Source organism: Excalfactoria chinensis, chromosome 1 (genome assembly GCF_039878825.1).
Source record: "Excalfactoria chinensis isolate bCotChi1 chromosome 1, bCotChi1.hap2, whole genome shotgun sequence".
In the NCBI taxonomy this organism is placed as follows: domain Eukaryota; kingdom Metazoa; phylum Chordata; class Aves; order Galliformes; family Phasianidae; genus Excalfactoria; species Excalfactoria chinensis.
In genome coordinates, this window is record NC_092825.1 from 98,598,319 (window position 1) to 98,621,217 (window position 22,899).

General features: G+C 38.3%; 2 protein-coding genes across 4 annotated transcripts; one reads left to right on the top strand and one right to left on the bottom strand.

Annotated features, from left to right (window-relative positions):
* Positions 1–2: 2 nt before the first annotated feature.
* On the bottom strand, positions 3–3,672 carry RWDD2B (RWD domain containing 2B). 2 transcript variants are annotated; one of them, XM_072355608.1, is made up of 5 exons: positions 3,510–3,672; positions 2,924–3,142; positions 2,726–2,793; positions 1,637–2,002; positions 3–925 (listed from the first exon to the last, which is right to left on the bottom strand). In XM_072355608.1, the coding sequence occupies exons 2-5, from the start codon at positions 3,128–3,130 to the stop codon at positions 688–690; spliced, it is 879 nt and encodes a 292-aa protein (XP_072211709.1). In that variant the 5' UTR covers positions 3,131–3,142; positions 3,510–3,672; the 3' UTR covers positions 3–687. The 2 variants fall into 2 exon arrangements, with proteins under 2 accessions (XP_072211709.1, XP_072211700.1); XM_072355599.1 differs by lacking the exon at positions 3,510–3,672 and adding an exon at positions 3,375–3,417.
* On the top strand, positions 3,455–22,696 carry USP16 (ubiquitin specific peptidase 16). Of its 2 annotated transcripts, none has more exons than XM_072355564.1 (18): positions 3,455–3,593; positions 6,086–6,184; positions 7,210–7,388; positions 8,070–8,173; positions 10,384–10,487; positions 12,227–12,402; positions 13,350–13,442; positions 14,018–14,148; positions 14,514–14,601; positions 15,506–15,584; positions 16,222–16,313; positions 17,098–17,154; positions 18,288–18,452; positions 19,266–19,926; positions 20,534–20,625; positions 21,732–21,818; positions 22,087–22,243; positions 22,360–22,623. In XM_072355564.1, the coding sequence occupies exons 2-18, from the start codon at positions 6,124–6,126 to the stop codon at positions 22,482–22,484; spliced, it is 2,451 nt and encodes an 816-aa protein (XP_072211665.1). In that variant the 5' UTR covers positions 3,455–3,593; positions 6,086–6,123; the 3' UTR covers positions 22,485–22,623. The 2 variants fall into 2 exon arrangements, with proteins under 2 accessions (XP_072211665.1, XP_072211656.1); XM_072355555.1 differs by having other exon boundaries at positions 3,497–3,819; positions 22,360–22,696.
* The last annotated feature ends 203 nt before the right edge of the window (positions 22,697–22,899 follow it).

Below are 22,899 nucleotides of genomic sequence, written 5' to 3' on the forward strand. Positions count from 1 at the left end.
GGGCCTTTCCAAAGCCGCTGTGTTTTGTTTAAAATTAAAAGGATTTCACGATTTGCATAACCTCAGCCGCGGAAATATGTTCGAATCGAACAAAATCACTGTCAAACTATCACTACAGAAGATGTCCGATCTCATTCTATCTGCACAAATAAGGGCATTCCCGAGTCTTCTCAAGAAAAATGTATTGATCTCACAGCTTCATGTGGAAATCAGTAGAAAACAGAGAAGTCTGGATGTAGTATATGTAAACAGTATAAAATCATGTAAACATCTTTCTTCAATGCACGCACCTTTTACTCTTCTTCCTATTCATACATTCCCTCACTACAATCTCACATTCTGCAGTTCTACCTATTAGGCTACCAAACAGTCTTTTGTAATTCGGTATGTTATGCAAAGGTCTTTAAAATCAGCAGCTGTAATAACAGAATCATACGGGTTGGAAGGGACGTCTGGATATCATTGAGTCCGGTCCCCTGCTAAAGCAGTTCCCTACAGCAGGTCGCACAGGAAAGCATCCAAGTGTCCAATCATTCAGTCATTTTCATTATTCAGTTCTGAAGGTTTCCTTAGAAAACTGGATTTGTCACATTAAGAAGCACCGATTTCCTCTTTGATCAAATGTTGCAGAAAAGAACCTGTTATGAGGTTTAAGTCAGAAATGTAGGCAGTTGGACCTGTGATGGTTCAATGCCCTTCAACCCCAAAGTACATTTGAAAAATGTCAGCACATCCTTTTTCTTCTAAAAAGTGATACAGCTGCCCCAAATCCATGTGATTTCCTCTAGCACCGTGTGCATCGAAACATTTTTCTTCCAAAGTGGAGAACTTTCTTTGTTTCTGAATCTCAGCAAGACCTCCACATTCCAAAGAAATATCTTCTCTGTGCCGAATTAGTATTCTTTTCCATGTTAATCTTCTTATTCTGAAAGCAAATGGAGATATATCAATCTATAAGATAGAGGCTCTTTTAGAAGATAGTATGAAATAACAATTATCACAAAAGCCAACAAATTTATTTCTTGCATACATCTGGACAGAAGTAATGTTTCCTTAGTTGGTCATAGGAATACTGCTTGCATGGCAGCAGTTTGCTTCGCCTCCTTCAAAAACCCTTATGTGTTTTTCCTCACAAAATAATTGATGAAGGTGTGGTTTCAACTTCAGTACTCACTTCTGCCTTGCTGTGCTAAGAATTCTAACATCCTTACCGTGAGTTGTCAAATTCTTTTAGTCAAACAATTACATTCAATCTCTACTATCCACACAAGTGATGGGAGCAAAATAAATGATGAACATAAAGCAATATAACCATATATATATATATATAACAAGAATGGAGCACTGCTGTCCATTGCTATACCTCTGAAATACAGAGCAAGATAAAAACAGAAATATATGTGAACTGTGCAGTATTAGTAGCTTTGACTGCTATAACCACCAGTACAGTGGATATTCAGAGTTGCAGGGACATTATGACAAAAGAGCAAACAATAAAAAACAACAAAAATTCATATTTGAAGAACTCTATGGGCTGGAAGGTAGTCACATCTTCTACCCATATGTACAACACCAAAAAAAAAAAACCCAAAGTATTCTATTTATTCATGGCATTTAATTATAAAGAAAAGCTAACCTTGACCAGAACTCTTCGCAGCTACTTTGCAGACCTTCTACACAAACAACACCTGGTTTCCCTGGCATACAGAATCCTGACAGAGAAAGTTCCTTGGACCATTCTATAATATTCTTCCTTTTTTGTTTGTTGTAAATATGGTGACTATAGATCCACAATCTAGTGAAAACCATGTCCTCTGACCGCACAGCATTAGATGTCGTCACTGGGGAAGGTGAAAGTTCTCTGTCAATGTAAGAGGCAGCTTGGTCTTTAACCCATTCTCTGGCACTCAACACACAAGGCTCACCACTGCAGTTCTGCATCAAATATGCTTTTAGATCTGAATTCAGCTGGACTTGCTGAGAGCGGCTTAATAATGGTGACCTAAAGGAAAAGAAAGAAAAAAACAGTTGTAATATGCTTACAGATTACCATTTATTTTTTTTCCAAACAGTTTACTTAGGCTACCAAACCAATCAGGCCATATTCACTCGCTATTGACATTGAAGTTATCTGAGATATAAATGTCATAAAAAGCTTTCAATTATCGCGCTAACTCTTGAATACAGATACAGTACTGAAAATCAGACTCGAGGAAAAAAGCACGTAAGGAGGAGGAATGGTGGCTGAATTCATTTTCTGTAACATGGTGATGGAAAATACCTTTTTAGTGAGAAACATTCAAGAAAAAAACATACCCGAAAACCTGAGGCCTGGTAGTAGCTGCACTTGGTCAAGAAAGAATAAGACCAGCGTGTAACTTTTCGCTCCTTTAAAGAGTGTTAATCCTTATCAAAATGGAAAACGTACTCTGCTTGAGCATCAGACCAATGGACAGTATGTACACATAAACCCTTTGTGCAGAAGATGGGACTCTTCCACACTACCCCCATTTTTGTCTTATCTGCCAAGGTGACCGATGCAATCAAATCCTTGTAGGTATGACTTTCTTCTTTGTCCACCTGGCTACATCTGACTAATGAACTGATTTGAATAATTTGATAGTAAATCGCAAAAATAAAATATTAGATCTGCTATTAGATCTTTATTGACACATTACAATGGCTTCTGAGTTATTTCTTATTAGCAGTAGTTTTAATAACATACCTCACGGTAATTTCTGGTAGAACAGATGGATATTGAAATGGTAAAGCACAGACCATAGTAAACTTTACCTAGAAACAAATGAGCACACATTAAGCTCAAGGAAACCTCGGTGCCTCACAGTAACATCTTAGGGAAGAAAAATCATGAAATACACTCTCTCCAAAATAAAACATGCAAAAGAAAACATTATTATGATACCACAGAGGCATGAGAGTCCTCTGGCTTCACATTCAGTATAAACTGAATCTTTGAAGAGGGCATCTCCGCAGACTCATTTTCAACGAAGTGCTTTAGTTCTGCCACAGCCAGCTGGTCGGTCACAGCGAACTCTTCCTCATAAGGAAACATGCTAGAGAGTAAATCTAATTCTGATATTTGTATCTCGGCTTCTTCTCGGCTACTCATTTCTCCAGCTTCCTAAGTAAGGGAGGAGAAAAAAAAAACACACGTGAAGGAGAAAACACGCGAAGAAGTCCATCATCTACCCCCACGCAAACCAAATTAAGTCTTTAAAACCAACTGATTCATAGATGTTGGGCAAAGCATGAAGCTCGTGTGACAACTTCATTACTTTATAGTGGAATACGACCCAATGATCCGGGTTGGAAGGCAGCCCACCCAGCCCCAACGCGCTGCCATGCAGGACTACCTCCCACATGCACCCACTCCAACCTCCCGGCCGCCACTCCGCCACCGCCACCCACCCAACGCGCATGCGCCGCCCACCCTATGCCCTCACGGCCCACAATGCAGCACGCCGGAAGTACTCTCGGCAGCGGCTGACCGTTGCCCGGGGATGAGGTGAAGCTACCGGCTTCCCCGGATCGAGCCATGAGTCACCACGCCGTCCGCGCTGCTACGGAAGCAGGTGAGGGGCGGCAGCGTACCGGGCACTCCGGACACCTCAATCCCGAGACTCCGCTGTCTCTCCTCCAGCCCTGGCGCTCGCCTTTTCCAATTGGTTGCGCTGTCTGTCAGTAAAGGGACGGAGGCGTTTTCGGCCAATTGGAAGCGAGTGGGGCGGAGCCTCGTGCTGTTGCGCGGAGAGGCCGGAGCGGGGCCGTGCGGGCGACACGTGAGCGGCGCGGGACGCGGTGAGTGAGGCGGCGTGGCCGCCACCCCAACCCCAACCCCAACCCCGAGGCTTTCTGGCCTTGCCCGGCTCTTGCCGCTGGACGGGGGTGTCAGCTCCCTGCTGGCAGCAGGTGACCGGCGGGACTGCTGGGCTAGGCAGGCCTGGGGGCATTACCCTGCGCTTTTAGTGCTTTTTAGGGGATTCTTGCTAAAAAGTAAAGCCGTCATGAATTGAAGCCCAAGCCAGTGTTTTGTTGAGTTAGGCGCTGGGCTCTGTGACCAGCTTCCCAGAGTAGGTTGCTGGCGGAGATCCTGTCAGACACGTCTGGCCGACCGCAGCAGGTTTACGTGTGAACAGCGTGGTGCTGACCTGGCAGCCTGGCTGGGGCTAAATCAGTTTGGGAAGGGCTGTAATGGCTTCGAACTGACTGTAAAAAAATCAAGCGTTGTGATTTTCTGTGGAAAAATAATAATAAATGTGCTTTGGAGGGAATCTGGATGAACTCTTCTTCTGAATGAAGCAAATGCGTGGTTATGAATGTGATCATAAAGTCACAGAACAGTCTGGGTTGGAAGGGAGATCAAAGCCTGTGCTGCCCCAACTCCTACCATGGGCAGGGATGCCTCTCACCAGCTCAGGCTGCCCAGGGCTGCATCCAGCCTGGCCTTGAGCACCTCCAGGAACTGCTCTTAAAGTCATTTAACCATTCTGCTACTTCTCATTTTACATCTGAGTTATCAGCTCTACAAATATGCTTCTTAAAAGTTTTTTCATACAGAAAGGTCCTTTGTATGTATTGTGCCTAAGCTCTCCCGAGCTCAGTTACTCTGTGATTCTTTTAGGCTTGTTTTGTTTTCTGACTGTGGCAGCACCAAGCAGGCAGCTGTTTTGTTGGTGTGGTGCTGATTCCAAGCTCAGAAATGGTTTTGAAAGGATGGATATTATGAGTCAGACCGAGTTCTGTGTTTATGCGTTTACCTGCAACTGACTTGAAGGGTGGAGAGCAGAACCAGGCCGGCTTGCAAAGCACGCATAAATCAGGGACTCAATTATGAGCTTTTTCACAGCATCATAGAATTATTTGAGTTGGAAGGGACCTTTAAAGGCTATGTGGTTCAACTCTCCCGTAATGAATGTAAAACCTACAGCTAGATCAGGTTGTTCGAAATTGTCTAGCCTGACCTCAAGTGTTTCCAGGGATGGTGCATTCACCATCTCTGGGCAGCCTGTTCCACTGCCTCTCCATTATTATTGTTAAAAAAAAAAAAAAAAAAAAAAAAAAAAAAAAGCCCAAATAACAAAAAACAAACAACCTTTTACCTTATATCCAATCTAACGTTTCCCTTTTTTAGCTTGAAATCATTTTCCCTGTCTTATCACAGCAGACCCTGCTAAAGACTCTGTCCATTTCTTTCCTGTAGCTTCCCTTTAGATACTGAAAGGCCACACTCAGGTCTCCCCAGAGCCTTCTCTAGGCTGAACAGCCCCGTCTCTAACAGCCTGTCCTTGCAGGGGTGGTGTTCCATCCTTTCAGTTTGCGTCTTTGCAAATGTCAATTCTGACATCTGTAAGATAAGTCTCAGAGCTTTGCAGCAACTCCAGACTAAAAGCTAGACAAGCACCAAACTTTTAGAAAGGAACCTCTTGACATAGACCTCTGTAGTGGTAGACTGCTTTTCTGGAAGGGTTTATGGGCATACCAAACACCAGCCCATTTTCTTGTAACGTTGGGAAGCAGTGATAAATTTCCCCTCACAAAGAAATTAAAATATCAGAATTCCCATTGTTTGTCTATTTATATATATCGGAATTCCCATTGTTTGTATATTTTTAAATCTGTTCGAGTATTTGCACATCTCAGGCCTTATCAAAGGTGCGAGGGATTTACAGAAAACAAAAGTGAAAGGCTGTAATTGCACAAGTCATGTAAATGTAATGGGGAAAAGTTCAGTTTCATTTCCTGCAATTGCTGTTTTACTAGTTACTTAAAGTGCAAGTTCTGATAGCGTGTAGGATTTTTGATACATAACTAATTCACCTTGTTCTCCTTTGCATTGTTTTTTGCTTTAAGGTTTTAAACCATTTTTAATAATTCATACTGGCATCTTGTTTCTACCATAGTTACAGTTGCTTCTGTTAAATTATAATTAATTTCTTTTGAGAATGTTGAACTACAAGTTAATTCTCCTGAAGGAACATCTCGGCCATAGAAACAATGTATTGTTTAGCAACTAACAAATAAAACTTAAACCTAATTTCTGATTTATTTTTTTTTTCTTTGCTAGGCCACTGTTGTATGTGAAGAAAATCGTAGGCTACAAATATGGGAAAGAAACGCACCAAAGGCAAAACTGCACAGGCTGATGAGCCTGCGGATATAGTGGGTATGTTTCTTCCGAGAAGTCAGCAGTTCTGAAGGGGAAAACAAAATGTTTTAACCTTGGAGAAGGCTCAAATACTCTTTAATATCAGAATGCCTTTATGCTGGCTGACCTCACTAACTTTGGAGTGATGATTACAAAGTGTGGGTTTGTATAATTGAAACTGAAATTTTAAAAGAAACTTTAGTGTTTAGATTTAGATTTCATACATACAATATATAATATTTTATATATACTACATATAAATATATGTATAGTATAAAATCTTACAGCACACTGAAAGAAGTAGCCACGCTGAAGTTTCTTTTAAAATTTCAATGTCTGTCTATCTATCTATCTATAGATCTATCTGTAGATCTGTCTATCACATATGTATCTATATATATATATATAGATATCTATATAGATATATATGTGATAGATATATATAGATATATATCTATATAGGTATATATATAATATATAGATATATATATGATAGATAGATCTACAGATAGATCTATAGATAGATAGATAGATAGATATGGCCTGTTGAAAGCCATTATTCAGTCACCACCTTCACCCTGTTCTTTACCAGCATGCGGATCTTATATAGGCCAGCCAGGTGCTGCCTTGGTGCCTGGAAACTGGCAGTGGGCTGTGGCTGCTCCTTGAGAGGTGTGGGAGTCGTAACAGCAGTAGTAGAAGCTCGCAGCCTGCCTCAGTAGGTAGATTTGTAACCAAAAGCTTTGACAATGTAGAACTGAGTGATACTTGAATTATTACTTTTGTTTTTTTTCCTTGTAATTCAGGAGTTCAGGATGTATCAGAAATGTCCTCAGGTTGTGAGTGGTGGTAACAAAGTATGAGGTAACAAAGTATGAGCTTCCCAATAGGTTTTCTGATTTGTCTGCTGAATTGTCAATCAATGTTCCTTTGAGTTGGGAGAGATCATCACAGTTTCTGGATTATATCCTGCATCTTTGAAACCCACAGACCTCTACATTCGTTATGATACCTACAAGATTCTTGTGCTTTATGTTTTATAGAGCCTGCATGCAAGCATATTCGTAAAGGACAGGAACAAAGTCATCTGAAGAAGGCACTGATGGATGTGGAATGGCATGTTTGTCAGGACTGCAAGGCAGACAACAAAACACAAGAGAAGTCTGAGGAAGAGTCTGATGAAAGCCCTTCAATATGGTTATGTCTAAAATGTGGCCATAGGGTATCTCTTGTTTTGTTGTTAATTTCTATTAACATCTTTCATTGCCTCATAATAGAGTGTAACAGTAGAGCTTTAATTAAACAGCAACACCTTTTTAATATTATTTTAAATGTGCTACGTCAGTGATATGATATATGTTAGTCTTATGAGAAAGGTCTGCTCTGAACTGCACGTGAAGTACTTCAGAGCTTGGCACAAAGGCATTTAGCAGACTTAAGGCTAAAACACAATCTTGAGGATTTACTTTCTATGACAGTCCAAATTATTTTTCTAAGAAAAAATAATTTTTTGTTAATGCCCTAAATTTTTTATTTTCACTATCATATCTTGTGCAAAACATTAGTTTGTTGAAGGTAGAACTCCGCATGCCAAACAATTGGTTGCTTTTTGTTTTTGTTTGCTTGTTTTTTGTTTTTCTGTTGCATTCTTCGAGCTGTTCAAAGTAGGATTTGTAAATTAGATTTTCAGTCCCCAATAGACTCTGTGTTTATTCTGCACTCAGTGAGGTACTTTTCTGTCTGCAGAAAAAATGTCTTGAAGTAAAGAGCCGTCTATTCATCCTAAGTGGTCGAACTCAACTGAATGATTTTCATTTAAATACTTTCTTTATACTCTGACTCTTTTTGTGTTTCATTGATAGTCAACTGGATTTTGTGACGCTTCTGGTTATCAACATTATAGGGCTGTGGCAGAAATTCTCAAGAGCAGCATGCTTTAAAGCATTACACAACGCCAAGATCAGATCCCCATTGTTTGGTTCTCAGTTTGGACAACTGGAGTGTGTGGTGAGTTTGTCAGGAAACAGTAAAGATGTAGCTAGAGGGCAACAGAGGCTGGGTTATCATTTGTGCTTTCTTTGTGCTTTCTAGAAGTTCTTTAGAAATATGTAAAATGTTTCCACACACAGTAGTCTTTATTAAGATCTGCTGAGTAAATATTACTCTCTTGTAAAACTCCCAACAAGGATGTTTTTCAAATTGAACTTGACCAATCAGTAAGTGCTTTTGATTTCTTATTTTACTGCTTTTGTCTGGTGAAAATACTGACACATGGAAACATGTTATATAGCTCTAAATCTTGACTTCGATCCCTGGTAGAAGCTCCTTTCTGGTGCAGACTTAATGAAAAGCTTACTTGCTGAGAAAATAAAAGTAATTATGACCTCTTAATAAAAGATGCATTGTTCAAGAAGCACAGCTGCAGGATTAAAAGATGCTGTTGGGTCAGTTAATACGAATTCTGTCTTCCTGGTATTACTCTCTTCTCTTTAAAGGAACAGTACATTAGTGTGTAATGGAGAACTGTAACATCCTTAACTGTGCTGTTTAGAAATACGGTATCTGACATAGTTTTGATTTGGCTTAAAATCACCTTTTTCTGAACGTATTATTTATCATTAGATTAATTTTACATTAGACTGTCTCTTTACCTGATCATATTTGGCACATACGCTTAGGATTAATATTTTTATTTTATTTTTACTATTGAATGAGAAGTAGTTGTCTAAACAAAATATTTGCTCTCTTGTTCGAACTTGTATAAGGAGTTAATCAGAGAACAGTGTATCAGGCTTCAAGTATTATTAATCTGAACTGCAATCCTGAACTGTATTTCACAGTGATTTTAGTACATAAAACCAAAAAGTTGAAAGCAATTTTAATCAGCATATGTTAATGCTATGAATTTATGAATTAATGTATAAAGTGTGTATGTGTACGGGATTGAAATTTGGCTCAAATAATTCCTGTAAGCAGTTACAAAAATGGGTTTGAATGTGGGGAGAAAGAGGAGAGTTCTAGAAGTTCTTCTGCTGTTTAGGGTTTACAGGAGATGCTATTGTACATACTTGCAATAGGACATAGCAGTTGGATCTAGTAATGGTTTTCGCTCATTAGCTAAATTGGCATCACTGAAAAATATCTTAATTTCAATCTCCTGATTTCTTCAAGACTTCCTATAAAAATAATCGTTGAAAGGTTGTTGTGTTAAAAATTGCCCACGGAAGTAACTATCATCTGTTATTCCAGGAGTGAGAATGCCAATTTTTACAATTAACCAAACTGACAATAAATACATACTCAAGGATCCCACAGGTAGAGCCAGGGTTTTTTGTTACTGTTGTTTTTTGTTTGTTTGTTTGTTTAATGAAACATTAGAAAAATAGGAAAATCACAGCTAATACTGAAGATGCCAGAGATTTAGGGAAGCAGTTTACTGCAGGCTTCTGCTGCTTTTAAGATCAGAAAGTTACAGATAATCCTGAGATCTGCTAAATGCATTTGTGCCTAATAACTGTAATTGCCATGGTTCAAAGTGCAGAAGTGTTTGCATTCCCATCAATACCTTTTAAGACCTCTTCCAATAGTTGATTGACCAGAACTATAAAATTGATACATACAACTATCCATATGCTTTTTGTGTTCCAGCAAAAATTAACTCTTACTCCAGCCTTTATCACTGTAATTTCTATCAGAACTTTGTTGAAATCAGATCTGTGGTCTAACCACGTACTTGTGGTTAGTTACTTCTTTGCTTGTGAAGAGAGAAATAGATTTATGTCAGTAACAAAAGAGGGGAAAAAAAGCATGCAGAACAAATGGAGCACAAAAATAATCAGGTTTTTTTTTCAGTGCTATGAGATTGGAAGGGCACTTCCTATAAGGCGTGTTATCTCATCTTCCTTTATTTGGGCAATATTTGCCCAGCACTTCCTTTGCATGCAGTTTAGGTTTATAAGCACATATTTTAAAGGTCTCGTTTTTGTTTGTAGATCACTTTACTGACTTCTTTTAATCAGAAATAAATTGAATGCTTTTCTGTAAGGCTTCAGAATCTTCAAAAACAGAAAAAAACAAACTCCCATAACTTGTAATTTTATCTGTGTAATTAATTGCATGAAACGAGAAAGTAGTTAGGAATTGTAATGGGAAAAAAAAAAAAATAGGAATAATTTTTTTTTAATCGTTTTTTGGGGGGTGTGGGTGGGCCACTACAGGTGCTACATATGTGATAATGAAGTTCCATACAGTACTTCAACACGTTTGGGCCAGACTGTGGATTACATTAAAAAACAAGTTTGTGTCAACTCATCACGTTTAGGTAAGTAACTGCAGTATCCATAGAGTAAATCAGAAAGTCCCTTAAATGTAGCAAATAATTCTGTAAGTTAAGAATGTTCAGTAATTCTTTTCTTACTATAAAGTAGCTTATGATGATTTAAATGGCTAACTTCATTTGTTTTTCTTTGTTAGTTTTGAAAGCAAAATATCTTAGCCCATAGACTTAATCGGACTAGATTTTTCCTAATGTCTTGTGAACTTTTATAGCTCCAAAAATGAAAGAATAGCAGGAAATTAAGTATGTTATTAGGATGTACGGTGATTAAATAATTGACTTTCATTACTAAGAAAGGTCCTGTTTATACATTGGTATTGCCCAATCTTTCTTGAGATTTGAGGACAAAATAAATAAATAAATAAATAGTTACTGCTTAAAGGTAATTTGATTTTTATTTCTTATATATTTATGTAGACATTCTAAAGCATATCAGCTGGAATGGCTAGGTCTTCAGCTGTTGTAGCGTGTATATTCCTTCCATTAGGATATAAGAAGTTTTGTTTTCTGAGGGTGTACGTGTTGCTGCAGAGTACTGAAAGCTCTGCAGTCTACCTTCAAAACGTTGTTTAAAAGCAAAAAGCCCAACCTACCCCTCCAGTTTGTACAAAGTGCTGTGCTCTGCAAAACTATTTCTCTGCAAGGGATTTCCACTTGGAGGAGTTTTCATAGCAGAATAAATGCTGTAACTCCTACCAAAATTTCCAGCATCATCCTACACTTGAGTCACATCATAGCCCCTTTTGGAAACAGATCACGCCCAAACCAGCAACGCCAAGTAGTTGTCTCTGAATATTTTGTTCAGGAATCAGCTGAGCTTTTCCCAAAGGGGATCAGAATCTTTGGGCGTGTTTGTTCCGTCTTTGCCAGATAAGTGGTTTCATTACATGTAATATTTGAACTTAGATTTCTTGCTGGAATATTTGTTCTTAGATTTGAAGTAGACTGCTTATTTCATACCTGCCCGTGGTTGCCTGCTTCTGAAATTCCATCAGTTATTCTTTCCTTGCTCATCAACAAATATGATATTGTCCATTTTCTTTCTTTCTCTGAGCTGGTGTTTCATTGTCTTAAAGTTACCTTGACTCCCAGCCCTATTTGTCAGAAACCTTATCAAAAGTAGATTGCTAAACTGGTAGAACCGGTGTAGGTGTTATTCTGAAAACTACCTGGTGTTCCTTTATGGTTCTGCTAAACAAGTCATTGGAATTTTGAGCTATACATCAAGGTAATTTGGGGGAAAATATCTGATGTGTCTTGAAGAATATATATCGCTCTGTTTCATCTGTTTATATTAATGAAGAAAACATGAGGATTCTTTCACAGTGGGAATCCTTTTTAGTTTAATTTTCAGACAATTATGCCATATCAAGAGGACCAGATGCCATCTTGTTGGGTGCTGTAGAAACCCCTAACATAGAGGATGTTGCAACAGGAATGAAATTTCAGATAACACATGCTGAGTTTCAGAGATTGTTGGCATGAATGGCTTATAGGCTGAGTGTCATGTTTAAGTGCTAAGCTGATAAGAAACAGTGTTTCAGGAGTTTCTTGTTTGTTTTAGACTGTCTAAGTGATATGAGTTAAGAACATTACATCTCTAGGATTATAGAATTAATTATCATGTGTTTAAGTTTCAAACATCATGGTTTGCTCCTGCATATAATAACTTCATCCTTGCCACTTCTTTGTTGCTCGATTAATGTGTTTGTTTGTTTCAGCAGAAAAGCAACAGGGAAACAAAGATGTTGGAAATAAAAAGGTAGAAAAAGACAGCAGAAATGAGCAAGAAAAAGAGGTTTTGCTGAAAGAGAGTTCTCATTCTGGTACCAGCTCTGAAGTGACTGTGAAAGGACTTAGTAACCTGGGGAATACGTGTTTCTTTAACGCAGTGATGCAGGTACAGTAGTTACTGCTGTTCTTAAAAAGTAAAAATAAAAATAATAATTAAAAAAAAAATCAGTAAGGAAATGGCACCTCTAAAATATGATTTTTATCTGCCAAGAATGATGGGTTCATGTTAAAAATAGTGCATTGGCCCAGAGGAATATGAAGGAATGGCATTGCAGGTTCAGACTTGCACTGAGTGGAGATCTAACCAATTGCATTGCCTTTGAGGGACAGCATCTTTTACTGATAGAGATTAAGCATGCCAACATCCTAATTTAGTAATAATGTAAAAATACATTGTAAAGTAGCCTGGTATGTTACCCTTCCTGACCTCTTAGAATATGACATTAATACCCAAAGACCATGGATGTTTACTGAAACAAAATACTTGCTGTAAGCAGCAGGAAATCAAATAGAGGAAAATATTAACTGGATCAGCATATTCCATTGCCATCTTGCATGTCTTTCTTTGCTAAGAAGTGCATAGATTAAATAAGCTTCCTCTTCTGAATGTTCTAAAAGTTGCGTGTTACCTTGTACTCTCTGGCTCCTTGCTTTTCTTGAGCGAAATTCACATTGCACTCATAGAATTTAATGTTGTAATATGTTTAAAACCAAGGGAATAAATACGTACACTAGATTAACCTTTCGATTTAAAACAGACACTAGTAAGTAGACTGTCAGAAGGTCAGTCTGTAGAAGAAGAATACATCTCTGGCTTCTACAACCAATGAGAATATAGAGAGAAGATATTTGCAAGTCACCTTAGTTCTGTGGGATTTACTTTGAGCAGTTAAACATTTGTAGAATTTCCAGATTTCTGTCCAAGGTCGTACTTAACTCTCTAGTTGTGGTTGGCAGATACAACTTACTGTTAATCTTGTTGTTAACACGTGGCAAGTGGAACTTCCCTTCCTACTGTTCCCTGGCTATTTTTCTTTCCTTTGTCGTCTGCAGAATTTATCACAGACCCCAGTCCTGAGGGAGCTGCTTAAAGAAGCTAAAATGCCTGACACAACAGTTAAGATTGAGTCACCCGAGTTATCCATGGTATATATGTTTCAACCTTCATTGTGGTTTTGTTTGTCTGTTTTCTTCAAGTCTTAACAAAAAAAAAAGCAAGCAATACTCTCTTCTTTAGATCTGAAAACTGTTTAACCATTAACAAGATTAAAATGTAAAAGCAGTGCAAACTTCACTGAATTTAGTAGAGCTGCTACTGAAGTCAGTAGTGCTTTTCATTTTCCAAGTAATGAAAATGTGTAACTTCTGCATTTGTCTGATGGCAAAATATGGAACTAGAAAATGTCTCCAGCATGAACCCAGTGGGAATTTGGCTGGGGAAAAAAGAAAAAAGGAAGGGTGTTAAAGCACTAAATAAAAGCAAGAAATACGAAGTTGCAACTGAGCAAGAAAAATAGTTAATGACTCTCAGGTCAGTGTTTTGATATCACATGATGAGAAACCATTCGTTGCTTCTTCTTGTCAGTTCTTAATACTTGAAATTTTGTGTATTCTGTTTCTTAAGAGTATTTTCAAGAAGTCAAGAGATCAGACAGGGAAAAAGCTAATCTGGAAGGATCTGTCACCAAACTAAGGGGCAATTCTGTTGTTGTTTAAAACAGGAACCTCAGCTGGTAAAACTAGATCAGCCAGGTCCTTTGACTTTAGCCATGCATCAATTCCTGACTGAAATGCAAGAGACAAAGAGGGGGGTAGTCAATCCTAAGGAACTTTTTGCTCAGGTTTGTAAAAAGTGAGTATCTATATATATATAGCATAATGAGTATGGGACGGGGGAGTGTTGTTTAAACAAAAGATGAGTTTTCTTCCTTTTTTTTGTTGAGCTTTCATAACCATGTATAAAATTACCACAGTACTTAGACTTTGGAAGGATAAAAAGTGAAATATAAGCAAAAAGAAATTAAAAGATTTTCAGTGATACAATGGTATGTTCTGATTTGCTAGACTCTGATATTTAGGAAGTACAATGTGCAGATATTTAGTGGTCTTACGTATGTGGGTGCTTGAGATTTTGCACTTATGTATCTGGAGCGTGTTGTTTTTACTCTTCTATCTCTATGATGAGCTATACTTTACAATTATTGTTTTCTTTAACAGAGCAATACGATTTAAAGGTTATCAGCAACAAGACAGTCAGGAACTGCTTCGGTATTTACTTGATGGAATGAGAGCAGAAGAAATCCAAGTGAGTGTTAGTTTCATAGTTGCATATAACTTTCTTCTTCAGATCAAGACTTTCATCTCTGCCGAGGGAAGAAAACGTGTTCTTAGAGAGGTCAACCCTTTGTAAAGTGGTTTGTGCTGCCCAAAAGCACTTACTTGCAGAGGATTGGCAACAAAGCTGTAGAACCTAGCAGCCCCTAAGTAGTACTGTTGTGAAGAGACCATCACGAGTGATGCTGTTTTAGTTTTAGAAAAGAATATTCAAATAAATACATTTGTTCCTGTCCTGTTTATCTTCCAGATTGCACACGTTGTTCAAGTCTCAAATGCAGTGATATTTTCTGTGGGTTTTTTGTTTCTTGCTGTTTTTCTTTTAAAGAATTGTACTGGTTATTCTCTGCTGTTCTGGTAAAATCAAGTAGACACATTCAGTTACATTTGCTCGAAGGGTCTTGAGTTGATTGAACACTTTTCATATAAACGTCTGTTGTTCTTCAGAAAGGTGATTGGCTTGTCTGAAACTACTATAAAAACAGGGGTTTGAACTATGTGCAGTCATCCTAAAGAATGTCTTTTTGTCTTCCTTTCTGAAAAATCTGGCAGAACGGTTGTGGAAATTTCATGGTGTATCTGCCAAGTTCTAATTTTATGAAGTATTTAATCCTTGGACTTATTTTCTTATATACTAATTGTGATGTTATGATTGCAGGTTTGTTTCTTGATTGGTTGGCTGATTACTTTTTTTTTAACATCAAAACACGGGAGCTCTCTTTTATCTTTACAGGAAATTGTGTTGTTTGTATGGATTCTTTTAATAGTAAAGATAGGGTTGGGTTTTTTTTTTTCTGAATTTGAGGCATTTTATGAAGCTAACTGAATTTGTTTAGGAAATGGTGCAAAATGTGGGTTTGTTTTGAAAATTTCAGCGACTAAGTGTTGGAATACTGAAGGCTCTGACCGATTCAGACAAACAAAATGAAGAAGAACTGAAGAAGAAAATTAAAGGTAAGAATGTGTTGCTGATACTTTGATAGCTTCGATTTTTCTTTTTCATTCTAACGCCAACAGTTGTCACTAAAATATATGTGTTAAATGTCACGTCTTGAATCTGTGTCTGTCTAGAACATAAGACTTGAAAACATTAAATGATGTATTTAAAAGTCTTGCTGACCTTAGTGGTGTTCTTTTCTATAGTGAAGTAAGACAGTATGTGCTGCAGTGGCAGCACAGCTTGAGAAATTGATTTTGTTTATCGAGGTCTTATTCTGATGGAAGCTGTTACTCATTTTTAGCTTCAGACAATTGTCTGAGGTAAATCCAGAGAGAAAATAGAGACTCCTGCTGGGGTGTGGTAGTTCTTAAGAAATAAAAACGTGCATTTGGCTTGAGAAAGTGGTAAAGTTTTCTGTTCAGTTGAATTTTGCAAATGTGTTTTCACACCTGCTCCATTCATATATGAAAGGATCTTATTGTAAGAGGCTTGTTACACTTCCTGAGTAGACTAGTACAGGCTGACTCTTGCCTTGTACTTCTTATGTAATGCTGGTGGGATTTTGGGGGTTTGGTATGCCATAGTTAAATGGGTTGCCAATATATTACATGCAACGTTATTAACTGTAATGTATACTTTGTCTATTCTCAGAATATGAAAAGAAGAAGGGAATAAAAAGTTTTGTAGATCGGATCTTTGGTGGAGAATTAACCAGTACAATTATGTGTGAGGAATGCAGAACAGTGAGTAAAGTACCTGCTTTGAATGCCCTGGAGTGTATGATTTTATGTCCTTTTGAGAAGAACCCCAAAGTAACTTTATAGAAATGAGTGGAATTAGATTTTCTTCAGTTAATATGCTTCTATGAGCTGATGAGCTGCATGGCTGGCTGGAAGTCCGTCTTCCTTTATGCTATAAAGCTAATCTTCCGTTCTTTTTCAAGAGTTCCAAAAAAAGAGGTTGGCAGCAACAATTTACTGCTACCAACACAATTTATCATCAGATTCCAGGTAAATGCCTTCCAGTGATGCGAACTGTAGTGAATGAATTGTTCTGCTACCAGCAGCAGTATGCTACAAGGGTCTCTCTTTTCTTTTTTCATGAGACAGTTAATGGGCTCCCTTGCCCACACTGGAATTACCATGAGGTTCCTTGGAAGATAGTTAAGGAAGAAGGCACTGTGGGGATAAGGCACCCTGAAAATGTGCTCAGCATGGTCGTTAGTGAGTGGGTTAGATGAGCATCCTGGCAGATGTCTGAATCGATTTCGTGGCCATAGGCTGGAATCTCGTGCTCTAGAAAACCAAGACTTGTGCAAGGATTTCTTATCTCTGTAGCAATAGGACTGGTAGAATTTGACTGTGGATGGCTCTTTGTGAATGCAGATAAACTGTGTTTTACATCTGTATGCATAAGTGGGGAAAAAAAAACCATTGAATGCAACAAGGATACATACGGATAATCTTATTGACAGCATGCCAGCCGCATCCAGAAATTTAAACTGAACTCTTAAATGTTCATTTAAAGGTATCCTTGGTCCACGAATCTTTCCTTGATTTGTCGCTTCCTGTACTAGATGACCAGGTAAGGACCTGTATGTGCTTGATACCTGGCTTAATTTTGTTTGCATATATGAAGGCACCTATATTATATAATCATTTGGGAATTAATATATGCATCTTTCTGAATGCTTCTTTGCATATTAAAATACTGACCTTGCCTCAAAAAGGCAAAGGATATGGTTTTTTTGAGACTTATTCCAGTTAGTTATGGCTATTCAGTTGCTTTTGTAAAATTAGTGGTAGTCTGTTGGTGATCTTGCTGCACTGTCAGTTAATATCTCTGATTTGGACTTTGACTTATGGAATAATCTGCTAAATTCAAATGTTGTCTCACCACTGTGGAAGACTGAGTTGCAATGAACAATGTTCACCAGTTTGCCTTCGCTGTCATTAATGAACTAAATGACATGACAGTGATGGTTGCCTATTGGTATGCTTGCATGATTTGTTTTCTGACTTTTCATCCATTTTTCTTCGCTCAATACAGTAATGCTTCTCATCATCTAAATGGATATTGAGCGACATTGAGAAGCATCACTAGAGCAGTGTCTGAATATTTATTTGATTGGCCTGCTCTCAAAAATTGACACTCAGAATACTTGATTTGCTTTGTGCTTCAAATTGAGAATCAGCATGTATAGTATTTCAGATTTGCCATGTAGTGCTGTCCAACTAATGAATATATATTGAAAAGAGATCTCAACCAAAGGAATCATATGTCTTCTGTGATGAATTTAGTTTCAGCAGAAGCAAATAAATGTTAATGCCGCAAATTGTGTGGCATGCAGTTCAACTGTAAATGTCTCTACTTGTGTGAAATACAGCTCTTTAGTGAATTTAATGTGATTTACATCTGTTAGAGGAAAAGGTTGTCCCTTTATGGGTCCAGAGTATGAGTCTAATATACTGACATTTTCATGCTCTTTCATTTTGCAAGTCATCTTTTCTCATGGGTTTCATCTGGAGTCAGATCCATCTCCTCTAAGCATTAGGGTGGTTGGCGTCAATGAGTTGGTTGTACCTTAATCACTAAAATGTTATGTCTGGGGCTCAGAACTCAAATAGTTTTCTGTGGAATGCGGTTTTATTAGTCAGGACAGTAACATTTCTGCTTCTGTGATTGTTTTGTGGCTTTTCTCTTCTTTTTACCACCAGAAAATAAAAAACACAAATGAGAGGAATGTAAAAAGAAACAAAGGAAAGGAATCTGAAGAAGAAGAGGATAAAAATGATTATTATATTAAACAGAGAGATGAACCCCCTGGTACAAGTAAGCACCTTCAGAAAAAAGCAAAGAAACAGGCCAAAAAACAAGCCAAGGTTGGTTTTGATAAGTATTTCGTTTGTACTAATGAAGCAGTTGAAACTTGGGGTAAAACATGTTCTTTTTCGCTTCCTCTGTTTAGATGGAGGAGGAGGGGACAACTTAGCATTTCTCCTCAGTCCAGTGCACAACAAAAAAGACCATTTCTATGTACAGCATTGCTATGAAGAAATTCTATGTTCTGTTAAGAGTTGCTGTACAAGGGAATAAGTTAATATCCAGAGGAATGTGGAATTATTCCTTCTTCAGATGGGCAACGTACTTGTGTCAGGCTCTCCATTCATTGGTTGTGAGATAGTCACAAAACATATACAGGCTTAAGAAAGTGTCTTTAAAATACATCAGTTCCCTTTGTACCTCCTTGATCCTGTGCGACAGGATGAAGTGGGGGGAGCGATGTCTGAGCAAGGATAAATTCAGTGCTAGTTAAAATGACATCAGATTACTTAATAGTAGGTATTTTTCTCCCCTTTGACACAGATATGAGGCGCAGCAAGGAATTTCATGAAGTGCGAAGTAATATTTAAACTTACTCTGCTGCAGGTTTAGTTTGGATATCAGGAAAAACTTCTTCGCTGAAAGGGTTGTGAAGCACTGGAATGGGCTCCCCAGGGAGGTGATTGAGTCACCATCCCTGCATGTGTTTAAAAACTGTTTGGATGTGGTGCTCCAGGACATGATTTAGTGAAGGGTTGTTAGGGTAGCATGGTTAGGTGGTGGTTGATGATCTTTAAGGCTTTTTCCAACCTGAGCAATTCTATGGTTCTGTGTTTTTTCTATGCTGATATATAATGTATACCAATTTGCAGAGCCAGCGCCGCCAGCAAAAACTCCAGGGAAAGGTACTTCAATTGACAGATATCTGTGCTACTGAAGAGTCAGAAAAAGATGCAGCGTGTGACCAGGAAGGAGAGGCAGAAATTAACTCTGAAATTCCTGATGTGAAACAAGAAGTGGAATCATCAAATGATTGCAAAGATGACTGTTTACCTCAAAATGACTTAAATGTACAGGGAAATAGTACAGAAGTTCAGAGCATGCATGAAATTACAGCAAAGCCAGAACAAGAAAAGGAGTCTATAGTGGATCTCCCTATGGAAGGCTTAGATTCTCCTGTGGAGTTTGTCAATGGCCTTGACGACCTATCTTTGAAAGATGAGGATGAAGAAAATGAAGATGAGGAAGGGCTTGCTACTGACTTCTCAAAGCTACACTTGGGTGCCAATGCTGAATCTGATATAAACATCTTAGATGACATTCAAAGTGTTCCAGCCAAGACATGCAAAATATTGACCGAAGATGCAGAAATGGCATTTTGTACTCTTGCCAACAGGGAAGACCTGAACCCAGAAGAAGACTCAATCCATCACTGTTTATATCAATTTACCCGTAATGAGAAACTCAGTGAGAACAATAAACTGCTGTGTGATGTATGTACACAAAGACGTTATGGACCAAAGAACACAAAAAGTATGACTGATTATATATATCTTTATTAATCTTTTAAGTAAACAAACTTCCTGATTGCTGCTTGGATTGCTGGGTGGTTGATGGGGGGTGTTCCGAAAAGAGTGCTTGTGTAACTACAAACCTGACTTGGATCAGTAGAATAGTATTTAAAGTGTAGGTTGTGAGAACCTTGTCTATGTAGACTGATACAGGTAAAGTGGTGTGCTCACAAGCTTCCGTACAGATTGCTGGAGGAATGGAACAGAAGAGTGGTCAAAGAGGAGTGAGTTTTGTTCAGGAGGGTCATTTCAATCTAAAACTTCATAACATAGATGAATTAAGTGGTTATTCTTTCTTTTCTCAAGTCTGGGACCTCTGTAACAGTCCTAGGGAGATCATGTTGGTGTTGCTCAAATGACCAGTGAAAGTAGCACACGGTTTCAGATTATGAGGGTTACAGAGAACAAGAATTCATCCTGAGTGTGTTGGCCCTGATCAGACATAGTATGAGCAGTTAGTAATTCTGTGATCTGAGAGCTGCGTGGTGGCGGCTGTTTTACAGTTCATCACATTAAGGTGGAGTGCTTGGATTTACATGTTCATCACTGGTGTTTTTTCTTTCTTGCAGATGAAAAGCATGTTTATACTAATGCCAAAAAGCAAATGCTGATTTCTCTTGCTCCTCCAATTTTAACTCTTCACTTGAAGAGATTTCAACAGGTAATGAACAGCAGTTATTTCAAAAATGTGCATTTTTAATATGTATAGATATGTATCACCTTGGAGGTGTTCAAGGCCGGGTTGGATGGGGCCATGGGCAGCCTGGTCTAGTATTAGATATGGAGGTTGGCAGCTCTGCCTGCAGCAGGGGCATTGGAGCTTGATATTCCTTGAGGTCTTGAGGTCTCTTCCAACCAAAGCCATTCTATGATATCGTAGCAGCTTAACTTAAGTCTGATGGTAGCGTGATCTAGTAAAGGCGTATGTTTGGTGGCCCTGCTAGGCAGGGGGGTTGGAACTACATGATCCTTGAGGTCCCTTCCAACCCAGGTCATTCTGTGATTCTGTGATTCTGTGTTTCCATTTATCTCTAATCTTGTTTGTTGTTTTTTTCTGCTGTTGTTTTCCTCTTCCAGTGTTTGGGAGGCAGTTACATGCAAGGTTGTTTTTTGTTTCATTGGGTTTTTCTTTGTTTCTCAAGGGGTGGTAAGATGGGTGGGTTTTTGCTGGGGGAAAAATACCAGAATGTTCTAGCAGGGCTCTAAGCAACTTCTTGTTGTGAGCTTATTTGCAATATATTAATTCTTTCCTTCACTGCTGTTAGTGCAATATGTTAACGTTGTTTCCTGCTACTGCATATATACATATGTATATGACAATAACATTTGTCATCTTCTCCCTTGTTTTTCCAGTTTGATACTGGAAGATTATTTGAGTAAGGTGGGAGTAGAATTTCCATCAGTTCTGACAACTTAAAATTAGATCCTCAGGCATATTGCAGTACCTACAAGAAAGAGATGTCTTCATAGTCATAGGAGTGTACTTTGAGTTGATTCGTTTTCTCCTGCTACCATTAAGTTACCATAAGAGGGGGCTTAAGAAGAGCCATCTTAACTTGTGCAGCCTGTAGAGGCAAGGAGGTAATGCCAGAACACCTTGGGCACTGGAGAAAAATAGAGACAGTTTTGCCTCCTTATAATCTTGTCCAATGTAAAATAGAATTTGCATTGCTAAAAGGTTAGCCTGAAGTATTTAGTAATTAAACATAGTTTTAATATGCTACACTTTAATCTATGGATTTTCCTTCTACTTTTTGTCTGTTTAAGGCTGGATTTAACTTACGGAAGGTTAACAGGCACATCAAGTTTCCAGAAGTGATAGACTTGGCTCCTTTCTGTACAGTTAAATGTAAAGTAAGTAGTGGAATAACATTCACATTCTCTCATGTTTTAATGTGTTTTTCCAGTCCTGCTGCTTAGCAGAATCTGCACTGAATGCTTATCAAGTTATGTTTCTCTGACAAATGCAAGTGGCACTTAAAAGCTGTGTTGAATGCCAGTGTTTTACCACAGGCGACCATCTTCCTTTTCATTGGCAAACACATCCAAGTGAAGAGATTATATTCTAGCCTCGTTCAAAAGCCAGTACCACACTGACATGCCTTATCTTCCACTTTTTTAGAACGTGGCTGAAGGGAATACAAAAGTATTATACTCCCTCTATGGAGTTGTTGAACACAGCGGGACAATGAGGTCTGGGCACTACACTGCTTATTGTAAGATGAGAAATATGAACAACCATCTTTCTGATCTTGTCCTTCAAGGACAGCCTCCTCAAGGTAAATAATCAGCTGTATTGTACAAATTGTTTTTTACTGCCAAACAGTAACAGGACTGAGTGCTTTAATCCCTGCTTATAACGTTTTGCTCTGAAATTCTTACTTTACTTTCATAGCTTTAGAAACTGAACCAATAAAAGGACAGTGGTTCCACATCAGTGATACCCATGTACAAGCCGTGTCTACATCAAAAGTGCTGAGCTCACAAGCCTATCTGCTGTTCTACGAGCGACTGCTGTAACTCATCCAACAAGTCTTCTTGGTCTGTCACCACCTTAAGCACCCTAAAAGAAGGCAGGGACAAGCAAACCGTACTAACATGTTAGAGCTACTGTATGCAAGTGCAAGAATATACTTTGTGCTTCTTGGACACACTGACAAGTGGTTAACTTATACTTTTTCCAGTGTTTTCACTACTTATAAATAAAAAGCTTTTTTTTTTTTTTTTTTTTTCAAAATTAGACCCTGATGTTTCTATTGAGTATTTTTACATTGGTACAAACAAGCATCTGCTGCTTTCATTTCATAGACCAGCTGTAATGTTGAACTACAGTTATCTGTTACCTCCATATGTGTTATAGAACTTTCTAGGTGTCAGAGCCAAGACAGATTCTGCACTGGCTGTCTTTCTGGCATTGGTTTATTTCCAGCAGTGT